The 17,514-nt window shown below is 39.3% G+C and overlaps 1 protein-coding gene and 2 long non-coding RNA genes across 36 annotated transcripts in view; 2 read left to right on the forward strand and 1 right to left on the reverse strand.

The window, feature by feature from the left end:
- Positions 1–17,514, forward strand: part of LOC139762980 (uncharacterized) — an 81,472-nt gene that overhangs the window by 26,298 nt on the left and 37,660 nt on the right. For 31 of the 34 annotated variants that reach the window (XM_071688395.1, XM_071688421.1, XM_071688393.1 and 28 more), the window contains 2 exons: positions 688–797; positions 3,139–3,253. In XM_071688395.1, the coding sequence (XP_071544496.1) occupies positions 688–797; positions 3,139–3,253 (225 nt within the window). Of the gene's footprint in view, positions 1–687; positions 798–3,138; positions 3,254–6,035; positions 6,217–8,601; positions 8,749–8,933; positions 9,069–9,888; positions 10,049–17,514 lie in introns of those variants that run through there. The other 3 variants (XM_071688397.1, XM_071688427.1, XM_071688396.1) reach the window with 3 other exon arrangements.
- On the reverse strand, positions 13,057–16,744 carry LOC139763005 (uncharacterized). The gene is made up of 2 exons (XR_011716001.1): positions 16,607–16,744; positions 13,057–14,224 (listed from the first exon to the last, which is right to left on the reverse strand). It is a non-coding gene; the product is annotated as an uncharacterized lncRNA (long non-coding RNA).
- On the forward strand, positions 14,070–16,967 carry LOC139763002 (uncharacterized). The gene is made up of 3 exons (XR_011715998.1): positions 14,070–14,210; positions 16,263–16,387; positions 16,643–16,967. It is a non-coding gene; the product is annotated as an uncharacterized lncRNA (long non-coding RNA).

The following is a 17,514-nucleotide window of genomic DNA, read 5'->3' on the forward strand; positions in this document are numbered from 1 at the left end:
AGTTGTCAAATTTTCCACACCTTGAAATACATAATATAGGCAGTTGATATGCTTTTATTGGACTGAACAAGGGCATGTGAAACAGCAGGGGGAAACCATGATGTGCAGGCTGTGTTTTTGGTGCTTTGCACATGTCATGTAGAGAATGGATGAGTGAATGTAGCCTTTCTTTTTCTGTTCCTGGCACTGCCTCACAAATACAGGAAACTGCAACCAAGTATGAAAAAATGTAGTCATCCATAGACAAAGCCTGAGTTTCTACCACTCGCTCACTGTTTGGGTAAAATGTTCCAATCTCCATATTATTATATAAATAGTTTGCACACTTATGCCCTCAGTTGCTTCAGTAAAACAAATTTAATTCCCCTTCCTTAATATGCATTTCCTACATCAGTGTTAGGTTAGATTTTTTTTGGCTTTGCTGGCTTTTTTTTTTAATCGTTCTTTTTATTGTTTTGTTAGATTATTTGATGTCATATAAAGTACTAAGTCTCTGAATGGTCATTCCTTTTTTCATGTAGCATTTGGTTGCCAAAACACTTAAAGTAAGTATCTTCACCCATATAGGGGTGGTGTATCTTATGAGAGCAAATCCATAAGTGGTGTAACTTTACTTTTAGCACTTTTTGAATATTGGTTGTGGTATTTTGTAAATTTACATCGTCCAAATTAATTTACTTTTTCTAGTGTTGGTGGGTGGCGTGACGGTATGTGACTTGGTAGTTGTGACCAGAGATGATATCATAGCGGACAACCTTGTTTACACAGCCCCCATCTCCATATTTGGTGATGTTTTGGTGAGATTTCATGATTACTAAGCTTCATATTTCTATATTTTGTGGGAATGACAAAGGTAAGGTGGAAGGTTTAGTATAAAGATGGCACTTGAAAAATCTGCAGAAACAACTCTGGTGTGTAGTAGCAATAACCACCCAAGTTTCTGTATATGGTTTTAAAAATGATCTAGGTTCTATGATGGTAAATATTTCATCTATTTCAAACCTAATTAACACTTTCAGTACTTCAACCCTTCCTATATACTACTCCTTATGCTCATTCCCTTTCTCGTACTGAAAATATATCTACTTATTTTGGACCTTTGCAGCATCTTAGAGATGAGAAGCAGCAACCTAGTTAATTAAATGGTGCTTCTAGTGCAATTTCTTCCCCCATTCAACCCTAGAGTAACGAAAAGATGTTGAGAATAGCCTTATACTCCACTCTTTCCTAGAAATCCCACATAATCAACATGGCAAATTCTGCTTCCCTAAAGCTAGGAATGTTGTATAGGCACCCTAATTGTTTTTCTTGTGAGCAGTTATCACATCTACAAGGGTTTCATATACATATCTCTAGTGGCTCTTCCTCCACCTGTTTAGTACAGAGGAAGAATTAAAAGCCTTCAGTGTTATTAACTTGTCTGGCTTTGACTCTCTTCACAGCCATCACTTTGTTGCTATTCTCACTCTCCTACAGATACAGGAATTATTTTGGTGACAGTTCTCATGAACAGTCTGCATGTGTTCCTGCTCCAAATGCTTGGATAAAAGCTACACAGCAGGCCATTCCTTCCCATAGTGTATATGTAGAGACTGGTCGCTTGGTAAGTGTTAAAATACCTACGTCTTACAAATGGCTCTTCCTTCTTTGTCTTGCCTTCTTCACGACAGAAAATTTACACCTTTAAAAGTCAGGTCTACAAACACTTGTAGAGCCCTATTCAACTTCTATTTACTTTTCCTTGTACTTTATTTCTTTCATACAAGATTGCCTTCAATAGGGGCATGTTATTTCTGTGCCACATTTTCTTTTGAAGAAACTATAAAAGATTGCCTTCAATAGGGGCATGTTATTTCTGTGCCACATTTTCTTTTGAAAAAACTCTAAAACATTTGCTTAGATTGTAATTTGTAAAATACAGCAGTTATGAAAATTATTTGTATAGCTTTATGAAATTACTATTTTCACATGGAGATTACCAATATTGCAAAATTAAATCACTTGATTGGTAAACTGAAATGTTTTAATGATTGTACTCTCAATACACTAAGTATTATTGCTCAAGCAGTCTGGCTATACACTAAATTAAATGGTTGAGTGCATTTGAAGAATGATCCAAGAAAGTTTTTGCTAAGAATGCATTGTAGTTACCAAGTGAAATAAGAGTGGTTCGAAAAGTCGTTTGGAAATAATGTCAAAAATAGAAAGTTCCATGTCCAAGTTAGTTATCTTTAGAAATAAGGACAAATTCCTTGCTAAAAAAATGTTATTAGTGGAATTAAACTGAAACCTGGTTCTTTAGGTCCTGGAAAACTCTGTAAAATTTAACGGCCAAAGACTGAATTTGATTGATACGTAAAGCTGCAGATCAAGCAAATTTAAGAAGGTTGTTTGTCATATGCTATTCAGTCCTTTATAGACTGAAAGAAATCTGCTTGAGACTGAGTGTGAACAAATGTGGTGTAGTGCTAGGAATGGATGAAGGCAAACAAGTATGAAAATGTACGTGTGTATATGTCTGTGTATGTATATGTACATGTATGTGTATTTATGTATGTGGATGGGCCCATCTTTGTTTCCTGGTGCTACCTCTCAGATGGGGGGAACTAAACTGGAGATCAGAGGATGGAGTAAAAAGATTTTGAGTGACTGGGGCTTGAACATGCTGGAGGGTGAAAAGCATGCTTGGGATAGCGTGATTTGGAACAATGTTGTGCAGTTGGTTGACTGAACCCCAGCATCTAGGGTAAACCATGGAAAGTCTGTGTGGCCTGGTTATGGATAGGGAGCTGTGGCTTCGGTGCGTAACACATGACAACAAGAGAGCAGGTGTGACTGGATGCAGCCGTTCTAAATATTTTTCTGGCTCCACTTTGCTAATGTAGGAAATAGCATTCGGGAATTAAAAGGAAATTTACTTAAGTTATCAGTTACATTGAAGGTTAAAATGTGACTCCTGGGGGATGACAACAATGGACAAAACAATCCTGTGGTGTCTGCTATGCTATGCAGACGGTGAAACAAAGTAGAATGGCTGCAAAAAGTTTTTTTTTTTGGATTATGAGAATTCACCCTTAAATTATGATTGAGATTACACCTTTACAAGATTACTTTTCTTTAAGATCCACATTGTTCCAGGTGTCCGGACTAGTGGATGGCCAAGATGTGGATCACCTGTTTTCTACCAGGGTCACACTGGATGGAATACAAACATTATCTGCATCTTACATATTTGAAGCAATCAGAGTGGAGGGTAAGCAACTTGTTTAACATAGAAATTTATATAAAGTATTCTGTGTACTTATTATCACCTCCCCATTTGCACCCTTCACTGAAGTTCCCATTTGCTCCCTTGTCTTATGCACTTTATTTACCTCCTTCCAGAACATCTTTTTATTCTCCCTGAAATTTAATGATACTCTCTCACCCCAACTCTCATTTGCCCTCTTTTTCACCTCTTGCACCTTTCTCTTGACCTCCTGTCTCCTTCTTTTATACATCTCCCACTCAATTGCATTTTTTCCCTGCAAAAATCATCCAAATGCATCTCTCTTCTCTTTCACTAATAATCTTACTTCTTCATCCCACCACTCACTACCCTTTCTAATCAACCCACCTCCCACTCTTTTCATGCCACAAGCATCTTTTGCGCAATCCATCACTGATTCCCTAAATACATCCCATTCCTCCCCCACTCCCCTTACTTCCATTGTTCTCACCTTTTTCCATTCTGCACTCAGTCTCTCCTGGTACTTCCTCACACAAGTCTCCTTCCCAAGCTTACTTACTCTCACCACCCTCTTCACCCCAACATTCACTCTTCTTTTCTGAAAACCCATACAAATCTTCACCTTAGCCTCCAGAAGATAATGATCAGACATCCCTCCAGTTGCACCTCTCAGCACATTAACATCCAAAAGTCTCTCTTTCGCGCGCCTGTTAATTAACATGTCATCCAATAATGCTCTCTGGCCATCTCTCCTACTTACATACGTATACTTATGTATATCTCGCTTTTTAAACCATGTATTCCCAATCACCAGTCCTTTTTCAGCACATAAATCTACAAGCTCTTCACCATTTCCATTTACAACACTGAACACCCCATGTATACCAATTATTCCCTCAACTGCCACATTACTCACCTTTGCATTCAAATCACCCATCACTATAACCCGGTCTCGTGCATCAAAACCACTAACACACTCATTCAGCTACTCCCAAAACACTTGCCTCTCATGATCTTTCTTCTCATGCCTAGGTGCATATGCACCAATAATCACCCATCTCTCTCCATCAACTTTCAGTTTTACCCATATTAATCGAGAATTTACTTTCTTACATTCAATCACATACTCCCACAACTCCTGTTTCAGGAGCACTGCTACTCTTTCCCTTGCTCTTGTCCTCTCACCAACCCCTGACTTTACTCCCAAGACATTCCCAAACCACTCTTCCTCTTTACCCTTGAGCTTCGTTTCACTCAGAGCCAGGACATCCAGGTTCCTTTCCTCAAACATACTACCTATCTCTCCTTATGTTTGAAGGAATAGTGGTTCCAATAATGTTGTATGGTTGCGAGGCGTGGGCTATGGATAGAGTTGTGCGCAGGAGGATGGATGTGCTGGAAATGAGATGTTTGAGGACAATGTGTGGTGTGAGGTGGTTTGATCGAGTAAGTAATGTAAGGGTAAGAGAGATGTGTGGAAATAAAAAGTGTGGTTGAGAGAGCAGAAGAGGGTGTTTTGAAATGGTTTGGGCATATGGAGAGAATGAGTGAGGAAAGATTGACCAAGAGGATATATGTGTCGGAAGTGGAGGGAACGAGAAGTGGGAGACCAAATTGGAGGTGGAAAGATTGAGTGAAAAAGATTTTGAGTGATCGGAGCCTGAACATGCAGGAGGGTGAAAGGAGGGCAAGGAATAGAGTGAATTGGATCGATGTGGTATACCGGGGTTGACGTGCTGTCAGTGGATTGAATCAGGGCATGTGAAGTGTCTGGGGTAAACTCGTTACATTATTTGTGTTGAGCATGTTTGATGCTACTGTGATTTTTTAATGTTTATGGGCAGTTTGATGAAGGGGTGAATAAAACGGTTTTCCAAAAACTAAGTTTTCCAGGGCTTTGAGACATACAACACTGACTATTTTGAAAAGATGCATAAAAATGTAATTTTGTATGAAATAAGATGAATTTACTGGACTCTCCAGGCAATTCAATACGCCAAAAGCAAGAAGTCTCATTTGGTTAGACTGTAACATCATTGAACCAAAGAAATCCAGTCTCATTGAGGACCTTTTTACTCTATTCCATAACATCCCCATTCCTATGTGGAGTACAGCCTTGAAGCTGCGGGAGTTCCATAAAAGGGGTCCAAGGGCTATGATAGCTATTGTACATGCAGGCTCTTTCACAGATTTCAGTTGCCCCTTAACCTCTTTATTATGCACAGTCTTGAATTTCTTTATTTTATATTGTCATTTTCATTATAGTACATCTTTCCTTGTGGGGATCTTAACTTTTGATGGGACAGTAGGCATTGCAAGTACCTGTTATTCCTTTGATAACATAATTTTCAATTTCTAAACTGAGTAAACAAGAGATCCTGTACTGACCTGCCCCTCAGACTAGGATGCCCATTTCAAATGTTTGTTCAGGAAATCTGTATTGTACAAGAAAACATCAAAAGATGTTCAACTTCTTCCATATGGATCTAAATGCAAATGTGTGTACAGCTGTTATTGAATTCGAATCACAAGCATCAGAATTTGTGGTATGGATGGTGAATACTTTCAGGATTTTGGTGGTAAAGTGGGTGTTATTGGAAATTTAGACTTAAAGGGCAGATTGAATGGTCTTGATATTGCCACTGACCTCATGCGACTTGATAAGAATATCCCTCATACAGGTAAGATCCAGTGTTGAAGACTGCTTGTTGATTATAATTGTATGCATATAGCGATATAATGCCATGCAATTCTTTGACCTTTGAGGCTAGTGTAAGAATTAAATATATTTTTTTCCCTATTTTAGGGTATTTGACATTTGAAAAAAAAGACGGTTATGACATCTTTGGATCTGTTAAATTCTGATCTGACTGTGGAATCTCTGAATAGCTTGGGTGTGGAGGCTGCAGTTGATAATCTTGTGTTAGTGGATCAGGATGACACTATTACAGAAGGTGTGGGTCTCAGGTTTACTGGAGATGTTCATGGTATGTTGAGTCGATTCTTGAAATTTTAAGGTAGCCTAACCTAGCCTAGCCTAGCCTGACCTGACCTGACCTGACCTGACCTGACCTGACCTAACCTAACCTAACCTAACCTAACCTAACCTAACCTAACCTATCCTAACCTACCCTAACAACCTAACCTAACCTAACCTAACCTAACCTAACCTAACCTAACCTAACCCTAAACCTAAACCTAATGCTCCTGTCTGTTGCTCCTACCATTTTGCCGAAAGGGTGGGCTACAGCATAGCTCTCACCATAGGAAAATCTCGGGTTTGATGAATGAGTAGCATGAGTAAAGTTTTGTGTGTAACAAGGAGAGATTGTATGCTTGTGGACAGAATACCAGCAGTCTACATATGGCCGAGACAGAAAGAAAGACGGCTGTCTGGATCGGAGGAGTGCAGCTTGACAACCACTGAAGTGCTGGCTCAGTATGCAGTTATCACTAATCCTCATGATACTTAGGTGGGTAGGATCAGGAGTATCACTTCTTTATCCCATCTTTCACATGCCATACACATCATTTGTCTATGTAAGTATTTAAACCTTTCAATGCCCTGGTTTTATTTAGCTTATGTGTGTGCCATTTTTTAATTTCTCTAGGTATTGCAGCACAACAAGCCACTTTTCTAAACCCTCTTCCTCTTGCTACTTTATTTTAGACTGTTTTTTCTTCTTTTGTTCATTACAGACTTTCACACATTACTTCACCAAAAAATGGCATTCCACCTGCCACTCCCTTTAACATACTTGCATATAAGAACCTTTTCTGTGCAAGCCAGTGAATTGCAACAGGCCAATTATGCATGATAATGCTCAGTCCCTCACATATATACTCTTGCCCATGTGCAGCTTATTGAATCCAGTATTCCCAATTACCACTCCTCTTTCAGCAACTGTCAAAGCACTCGCTTGGCCTTTTAAATGTAAAGTGGAACTCCCTTAAATGGGTGTCCATGGCAGTAGTCTCTCCATATCTAGGGAACTCCAGTGCCACTTCATAGCCTCTATTGCTTCACCCTTAACAGGCCACGTAGAGTGCTTCTACCTAATGTTCCTTATTATTACTATTACCTAATGCTCCAGCCTAAATGTTCCTACATACTGCTACCATCTGTTGCTTCTGCCAATTTGCCAAAAGTCAAGGCTATTGAATGGTGCTCCGCAGGAAAATCGGTTACGAATAATGATCTATGCAAGTCAAGTGTTGTATATGACAAGGAGAGATGCATGTTTCTGGACAGAATGCCAGTAGTCTACTTGTAGTTAAGGTTTTTAAAAGCTATTTTTTATATAATGGAGTTTATACTATCCTCAGCAAAAGGGGGTAGAACACTTCTCTTAAACCTGTGCTCTAGTGCGTCTTGATTCTTCCATGCTTTCACATCACTACAATTGTTTCCATAAACTAATTTTTTTTAATTAGACATTTTACCTAATGGGATTGCAAAAGAGCATTGCAAGTCTTTTTCCCAGTACCTTCTGTGGTTGTAAACAGCCTTGCCCTTGGATATAATGTCTTGTCCATCCTCTGCATTTTCATTCTTCAAAAAGTCATTTAGACTTGGATAACATATCCTCCCAACTTTCTTTTTTCACTGGCCTGTTATTCAGTAAAAGTGGAGCTTTGTAAGGCTCTTTCACATTAGTTCCCATGCTTGTCAGTGACCTCACCTCTATGTGTCTGGGCCATAATCTGCACTTGTCTTGGAGTTGAATTACAATAAACAGCAATTGTCAGCACTTGGCAATCTCTTCATATCAGTGTCCTACACTCTTGCATGTTTGAGAGGTAACCACCTAGAGTTGGACCAAACCGTCTCAAGACCTCATTTGATTAAGGCTACACCCAATTGAACAAGGACTCGTGTGTTCTGACTGATGCCATTAGGGCACATAAAAGCTTTCATTCTTGTACTACCAGCAACTTAGAGAGTCCTTCAATTCCAACACACCACCACAATATCATTGCTCTCTTCTCTTTCAGTGCCCTTTGCTCCATCATAACATTTCATTTTCTTGCACAACTGACCTCTAGTCTTCACTCTACTTCTTCCATTGTTACCCTCCATGCCACTCTCGGTACTTGTCCATCACCTGCCATATCAAGACTCCAGTTACTTTGAGTTCTTTTTCACAGTCATCATCCCAGGTCTTATCCCAAGACAACTTCATGCCTGTAGCATATAACTATTTAAACACACTTACAGCCTGCACATCACTGCTGGATCTACAAGTGTCACTTATTCTGTTGCTTGGCTATTACCAAAATGTGTAAATGAGGTTGATTTTTTAATGATGCTGACTTGGTAAGGTAGGAGAGGCAGTTGGATATGAAAAAAGCGTGAACTGGTCTTTTGAAAGGTATGGAGTGGGCCGGTCATCTTCCCAGAACTAAGAGTGAGTGGAACAACTACCATTGATCAGACTGTTAACATCAGGAACCCCTTAGAAGGGAGCTCAGCCAATCAATCCTTGGAGGAATATGTTGCAGCTGTAAGCGAGCTTCAGGTATTTAAAATGAATGTTCTCTTGGTTATTTCCACAAAAAATGGGATGAGGGAGTGGCAAGTCTGATAATGCTCATAATCAAATAATGGTTATACTTCAAAAAAGTCAAAACTTTACTGATAGTACATGAGAATTCCCTTTTATGACAGGATACTGGTTGATTAACCACTTGGTGATACTTGCAGACAGAGGTACAGCTTCTGAAGGATGCCCTTCCTACAGTGTTGTACCACTCCGGCCAGCAAGCTATCACTGGATTTATAAGTGCTGCATCCCTCACCGTTGATAATGCCCATTTTGATGAACTGACTTTACATAAGGTGAGTGAGTTGCATCATACCACTTGAGATATAAAACACTTCTAAGTTCTGATTCTGGAAAGGGATGTTAAAAAGATTATTAAACCAATGGAAATTTTTTGAGAATTTGAGGGGATATCACTTTGTAAATTATCCTTGGGGATAGGGGATTGAGAATACTTCCCACGTATTCCCTGCGTGTCGTAGAAGGCGACTAAAAGGGGAGGGAGCAGGGGGCTGGAAATCCTCCCCTCTCGTTTTTTTTTTAATTTTCCAAAAGAAGGAACAGAGGGGGCCAGGTGAGGATATTCCAAAAAAGGCCCAGTCCTCTGTTCTTAACGCTACCTCGCTAACGCGAGAAATGGCTGATAGTTTAAAAGAAAAAGAAAAAAAGATCACTTTGTAAATGTGGATTCAAGTAGGCATACTTCTTGCATTGCAAACCAGTATGAAACTGGTGTCCTTTATATGGCTAATACTGCTTTATACTGGCTACTAAACATGTGTTATATACATAGGATGTCTATATTTGGTTTGCTGTTTATCGAATGGTTCAGGTGCACAGTTGGCTAACTCGTATATTCCTGCACTTTAAGTCGATGTATGTGAGCAAACCAAGGCTGTATGCTCATGATTTAATACATATAACTGGGAACCAAAAACTGTCGTGTTGGCCTTCATAATTTTAGACAAACTAGCAGGCATATCTGTAGATTAGTGGTGTTCAGTGTTAATAATTGTAATAGTAAAGGAAATGGAGTTTAGTGGTTCTGATATATTGTGGTCAAGGAATATAATCAATAGTACGTGGTTGCTTTTGGTTAAGCATTTCACTTTGCAGGTGAATGGCCACTCGCTAGACAGCATAACTCGGAAGTTCCTACTAGATGGTGTAGATCAGAATGTACAGGAAAGTTGGCGTGCAAACTACATGGAAGTGGATGTCTTCACCACCCGTGGCAGTCCCATAGCAGGAACGATCTCTGGAGTGCTAACTAGTGGTAGGTTTTCTGCTACATAATGGTCTTGTTTTGATCTAGTTGGGCATAGGAATGGGATAAGGAACCTCTTAATTTTTCCGGAGGAAAGTTCCACTATTTCCTAATATTTTATTTTCTAACCATAAAAGTGATATCAATGAAGGCGAGCTTGGGATGGGGGTGAGTTGCCTAGGCAAGGTGGTAGAATAGGGTCAGTGCAAGGATTACCTTACTTGATGCTAGAAGCTTTATTGGTTATAGTTGTACACACATGATGACACTCAATATGTCTAGATGGGATGATAAGGAATGTAAATGCAAGTCTTTGAGAGAGGGGTGAGTATGCAGCCTGTGGGGATGAAAGGGCCTGGGAAGCGAGTGTGTTTAATGATGATACAGTACTGGTGGCAGATTCAAGTGAGAAACTGCAGAAGTTGGTGACGAGTTTTTAAAAGTATGTGATAGGAGAAAGTTGAGTGAATGTTAATAAAAGTAATCCCTACTAGTATGGCATCATAACATAAACCATACTAGTTTGGTTGGGGTCCTTTATAGGTTAAATGAAAATGTTATGCAAATTTGATATGCAGTGCAAACTAACAGGTCTTCCAACAGCAAAAGTGTATGTGCAACCATAGTTTGGGCCATAAAGCTCATTTATCCAGGAATTGGTAGGTTAGGTGAGGTCATGTGCCTTGACCTGCCACCTAGTCAAGGTGCTGATGGAAGGGTGCCCTGCTATACGCCCCACATCATTCAGAGGCTAATTAGCACGTCTTTGGTGCACTAATTATAATATGAAAGTTGAACTGTTAGCATTGAGAATAGTTCTCTCTCAATAATCAATTGGTGGTGACAGAGAAGGGACAAAGAGTTGGCAAAATTCAACAAACTTGATAGGCAAACTTAGTGCACCAAATTTAAGTGTGTGTACAGCAATAAATATAGACAGTTTGCTCATTTTCCTTTTTCTGTGTATCTTTTCTTGCCACATTCCATGGGACCACCCAAAATTTTCATGGCTGGGCTACTTAAGAGATAAAAGTGTATTAAAGGGAAAATATTTTTCAGCAGATTTTGGTTGCAATGAATAAACTACGTAAGGGGAAAACAGGATTGAAAATACTGCCAGTGTCTCTCCTGTATCATACAAGGCAACTACTAATTATAAATGAATAGTAAAGATGTAAATTTCAGAATGAACATTTGCTGCTTTCATTGTTTTTCTTGCACAATATCTTTCATTATTACGGTACTACAGTTTGATGTAAATTTCAGGTTGATGACACTTGGTTCATGTTGGTGGCTAATGACTATGATCCTGAAGACTTTCTTGACCCATACACTGTAACATCAGAGGTCTTTGCCCGGAACAGTTTCCCAGAATCGGTAAGGTTAAGTGTTTTTGTTAGTATGTATAATTGAAGGTCAGGTACCTGAGGACTGGTGGAATGCTTGTTCAGTGCCATTGTATAAATGCAAGGGGAACAGAAAGTGAATATTTGAACTAGAATAGAGGAAGTTTGTTTAGGATACCTGGAAAGTTGTATGAGACTTGTGATATAGGGTAGCACGCACAGAGCATCAGATTGTGGAGGAACAAAGTGGCCTCAGAAGTGGGAGATGCTGTTTCGATCAGGTGCTTGCTTTGAAGAATCTTTGATATACTTAAAGAAAACACTTTGTGTGTGGAATTTATAGATCAGGAGAAAATATATGATGTGGTTGACATGCTTTGTGTATGCTCTGAATGTATGGTGTTGGAGGAAAGCTACAAAAACTAGCTTAGATTTTGTATCAAATGAGTAAGGCATGTGTGTTAAGTGACAGAGAAGGAGTGGTGGTGCCAGGTGAAGGAAGCTGTCATATGTAATGCACCGAAACCACCGCATTTTGTATTGAACCAGGTCAAGTGAAGTGTCTGGGGTAAACCATGGAAAGTTTAGTGGGGCTTGGATGTGGAAAGGGAGCTGTAGTTTTGGTGCATTACACATGACAGCTAGCAGACCGAGTGTGAACGAATGTGGCCTTTGTTGTCTTTTCCTAGCGCTACCTCGCGCATGTGCATGGGAAGGAGGTGTTGTTTCATGTGTGGTGGGGTGGCAGTGGGAATGGATGAAGGCAGCAAGTATGAATATGTACATGTGTATGTATGTATATGTTTATATACGTTGAAATGTATAGGTATGTATATGTCGTGTGTGGGCATTTATGTATATGCATGTGTATGTGGTTGGGTTGGGCCATTCTTTTGTCCGTTTCCTTGTGCTACCTCACTAATGCGGGAGACAGCGATAAAGTTTAATAAATATATAAAATATTTATTTTTTTTAATCATACTTTGTTGCTGTCTCCCGCATTAGTGAAGTAGTGCAAGGAAACAGACGAGGAAGTCCAACCCACCCTCGTACACATGTAATACATGAACGCCCATACACGCACATATACATACATGTACATTTAAACATATACATACACAGACGTACATATATGTACATATTCATATATGTACATATATGGAAATGGAGGGAGGAAGAGCAAGAACAAGGACAAGTTGGAAGGATGGAGCGAGATGTAAGAGATGGACATGCAGTCAACAGGCTGGATCAGGGCATGTGAAGCTGTTAGGAGAAACTGTGAATAAGGACATGTAGTTTCTGTGCATTATGCATGAGAGTTAGTGTATGTGAGCAAATGGGGCCATTTTTCCTCTGCTCCTGATGCTGCCTCAGAGTGTGGAGAAATTGTGTACATAAACGATATATATATTTTTCATATTGTGTATGTCATGTATGCATACTCTTCTTCACAGTTTACTGTAGTGGCAGAATATGTGGCAGACCACACCACCTCTGGGATGTTCATGACATCCAGCCTTCCAGTCAAGGAAAGTTTCTTTACGTTAGCTCAGCTTAAGGTTGCAGACCATCCCCACTCACTTTGAAGACAATGTAAAGTACACAGCAGGAGTCTTGGTAAGTTCTTTCTTTATTCCTAGTAGTGTTAGGGCATACAAATGAAATTCTGAAGTCAGTCACCAATTTATTATCATGTGGTAATGAATATCTAAAGCATATTTTAACATACTTTATGACAAAGGATATTAAATTCTTTGCACTTGCCTCTTATTTGGAACAAGTATGCCTTTATACTAGTTAAATTGTACAATCAGACTGTAAATTACTTTTAATTCTAAGGTGTCAATATGACAAACTGGAGAAAAATCCTGAAGAAAGCCTTTGCAACTAGTCTCGTATTGCTTTCCTCATATGGGAATCTGTGGAGCCATCAGTGACACTATACCAGTCTCTTGCCATAATGAATGACCACTTAACCCTACTGAGAGGAGAGCAGAGGTTGAATTCAATTTGATATCAACTGCACCCAGGGTAAAAGCAATTTATGCTGTGATTGTAGTGTTTCGTTACTAAAGTTCAGCAAAAACTTGCGTGGATATGGTATTGTCTCGTACTTAAAAAGTCTGTAAATTTGTCATGATGACAGTTACCTGTAGTTTACCTAATAATCTGCAAACAGTTTGTGTGGGAAAACAAGGGTACATAAAGTTGCAATCATGGTGCAAATATAGTATCTTGTGTAGGACTTTGCTCCTGATTAGAAAACCTTCCCTTGAGATGTAGGAATTGCTTAGCCTTTGAGGCCTTAAAAGCTCTCAGCTGGGCAGAGATTAAGTTCATAAAAAAAAGCTTGTTACAAAAAATACTTGGTTCCATTTATAAAATTTAGTTGCGGATATTTACAAAACACAGTTGCGGATATTTACAAAACACATTGAAGCCTACTTACAAACCTATTGACAGTATTGTATTGGTTACTGAAGAATTTTGCCTTATTTTTTCCTATGACTTTTATATTAAAAAAGATGGCCAAATTCATCATCCATCCTTACTGACCACAGGTTTTTTGCATTTTACAAAATGATGTAAGGGAATCTGTATGTGCGCAAAAGTTGAAAACCATTGCAATATGTGAATACTTAAAAATTCCAATTTTCAGGTATACCAATACAATAAAGTGACGAAGAATTTTGAAATGTTCCAACATTTGACTGCTTATGGAGTGGTTGACCAGGCAGTGCTTCAGTGTGGATAACAGCCTTTATTTGCTCCTTGTTTCCAGTGCTGAAGCCAAGTTGTATGTATATGAATATCACCATCCTGAGGTAAGTTGAATGTTCTGGAAAAATAGAAAAATGTCAGTACCAGTAAATTTACCTAAGTCTCTTCTTTAATGAAACTAATTCCTTTTAACCAGGGTTTCAATCTTCTGTTCAAAATATCTGTGAAGGACCCATACTCGCTACTGATTCTGAAAGTAGAAGATGGGACCTTCGTAGCAGTTTCAACATAGCATGGTATTGTTCGATTCAAGGTTCACATAAAAGGTGTAGACCCGGACTTGCTGTTCCTTTAAACTTTTAAGGACTTAAACTATATATCCTACTGAATTTTGCAGAGTAGTGTACATATTTTTGAAAAAATAAACATAATGGTTTTGCTGACTTTGCCTATCTGAAAGGTTCGCTCACTTCAGAAGCTGTTTTGAATATTTCCCTTAAGAAAACAAATAAGTTATGAAGAGTAACCTTTATTATTAGTCTAGTTTGGCAATCTAGCAATCAGTGCTGCAATGTGAATAACACGTGTAAAAGTACTAGAAAATGCATGAAGACTTACCTACCGAAGGAATCTTAACCACCATGAAAATATATATCTGATTTTGAATGAAAAATTTAGCAGTGTCCGGTGCATGTTTGAATCCTGGTTGCTGCAGTTGATCCATAATCAACCAACCTGTTCATCACCTTTACAGGCTGGTTGATAAAATGGATACCTGGCTCAGGCTAGGATCTACATTTATAAATAGCATATATGGGATGGCCTTCGTTAAGATCTGTTGCCCATGCCATCTCTGCCAACATAAAAATATACATAAATATATACCACCAAAGAGGGTGGTGTACGCTGCCACCCTCTTGACTACCACTATCCCACACAACTTACCAGTCATACTCTACAAATTTGTATATTTGTAGTTTACCTTTATACAATGGGATTGTACAGGCATTCTACCAATCCTCAGGCCCCCTGCTCCCTCCCCTTTCAGATGGCTTCTACAAAACACGGGAATACATGGGAAGTTACCTTGTATGCACTCGCGCAGAGAGTGCTCATCCTCCTTGAAGGCTCAGACTGGGGTGTCTTAAATGTATAATGCACCAAAACCACAGCTCCCTTTCCACATCGAGGCCCCACAAAACTTTCCATGGTTTACCCCAGACGCTTCACATGCCCCGATTCAATCCATTGACAGCACGTTGACCCTGGTATACCAAGTCATTCCACCAATGCCATCCTCCATCAAGCCACCTCACAACACATATTGTCCTCAAACATTTCATTTCCAACACATCCACCCTCCTCTGCACAACTCAACCTATAGCCCACGCCTCGCAACCATATAACATTGTTGGAACCACTTTTCCTTCAAACATACCCATTTTTCCTGAGATGCCATCCTCCAGCACTTCCTCACATTGCCCTCTCCCTCCCTCTCTCATTCCTTCACCAAGGTGACCACCCTCCACCATCGCTTCACTCCACAAGGGATACGCCTCCAGATTTAGGGCCACACTGGGGTATTTTGACACCAGGATCTTATTGAAATTTGATACACGTAAATCTCCGCCATCTTAGGTTGGTATGGTTCATTGGGTGGAGACTGAATGATGTTGGTGATAGCATAGGAGACACAGTAGGGTTAATGGTGGTAGTGGTGAAGGTCACCAGGGGATTCTCTGATGGGGTTAATTCCAGAACAAAAGTGGAAACATGGTCGAGCATTAAACAGCAGATAAATGCAGCTTTCCCCTGCTTTTCAAGAACTGTGGAACAACAGGTTCAGAAGAGGTATCACAACATTATATCCTCAGGAAAGAATAAGATTGCTACTCATAAGAGGCTCTTCTGTAAAACAGATAAGTAACTTATGAAACTATACCCATTTTGTAAGAGGCTAACAGACAACACTTTCCAGAGTGGAGGACCAGTAGGTCGCTCTTTATGGAGCAAAAATGGAAATAAGACAAGCTTCATAGTCTCAATGTGAAATAGGTTGGGCATAAGCTAAGTTGTATGAAAAAGACTTGCATAGGCTAAGTTATTGCCATAAAATGCTTGTGAATTTGTCTTAATTGCTGTATGTATTTTTACAGATGGTGGTCCACTACTTGATAAGCCTCTGCTTGATCCTTTGTCACATGCAGTAGCAGGTATTCTTGGTGCTGACAGCCCAAGCATCACAGGGATTTCAGCTACAATTCTGTGACTAATGATTCCTGTGAGGATACCACTAGTTTAGCAATTTGTATAATATTTTCTTTGTTCACCAGAAGTAACCATTTGTGGCGCTGAAATTTGTATGTACTTATAATTTCTTCCCATATGACTTGGCTTAAGTCAAGAGGGCTTTTTATAGTATTATAGAAAAGTATTAAAGTTTAGTAAATCAAATGAGGGTACAATTTAGTTCATATTACAGCCAAAGTTTTAAACTTACATTTTCCAGTTAACTTGATTCCTTTCTCTCCCACAGGCTGCGCACCATGATGATACCTCCACCTCAGTCCTCGCATGAATCCCTGCCTTCAGGTTCAATGCTGATGCATAGGCGTACGTCTACAGACTTGGGACAATCTATCAAAAAAAATATACCTAAAAATTAGAGAACTGCAAAACTACTTGCAGTTAAAATCTACTTGCAGTTAAAATTCCTAACCAATAATTCATCTATTATTTCTTTTAAACAACTTTTTAACACCTCTCAGATTCACTTATAATTTGCTGATACTCTTATCTCCAAATCATAGTGTATGGACAAGTTAATGTATTTCTTTACTGGAAAAAAAATGTTTACAGAACTGAGTGTTTGATTTCCCAGGTAGAAATAATTTATAACAATCCACAGATTGTTGTGACAAAGGTATGATATGGTTATGAAACATCTTTGGAGTTTGTGATGTCTTTTGTCAAATAAGGAATGTATACCGTATAATGATTTATTATACTTAGTTGCTGTCTTCCGCGTTAGTGAGGTAGCGCAAGGAAAAAGACAAATGAATGGCCCAACCCACCCACACAGACATACATAAATGCCCACACATGCACACATACATACCTATACATTTCAACATATACATACACAGACATATACATATATACACATGTACATATTCATACTTGCTGCCTTCATCCATTTTCATCGCCACACTGCCACACATGAAATAGCACCCCACAATCTCCCCATGCTGTAGCACCAGGAAAAGACAACAAAGGCCACATTCGTTCACACTTGGTCTCTAGCTGTCATGTGTAATGCACCAAAACCACAGCTCCCTTTTCACATCCAGGCCCCACAAAACTTTCCATGGTTTACCCCAGACACTTCACATGCCCTGGTTCAATCCA

Source organism: Panulirus ornatus, chromosome 45 (genome assembly GCF_036320965.1).
Source record: "Panulirus ornatus isolate Po-2019 chromosome 45, ASM3632096v1, whole genome shotgun sequence".
NCBI classification, from domain to species: domain Eukaryota; kingdom Metazoa; phylum Arthropoda; class Malacostraca; order Decapoda; family Palinuridae; genus Panulirus; species Panulirus ornatus.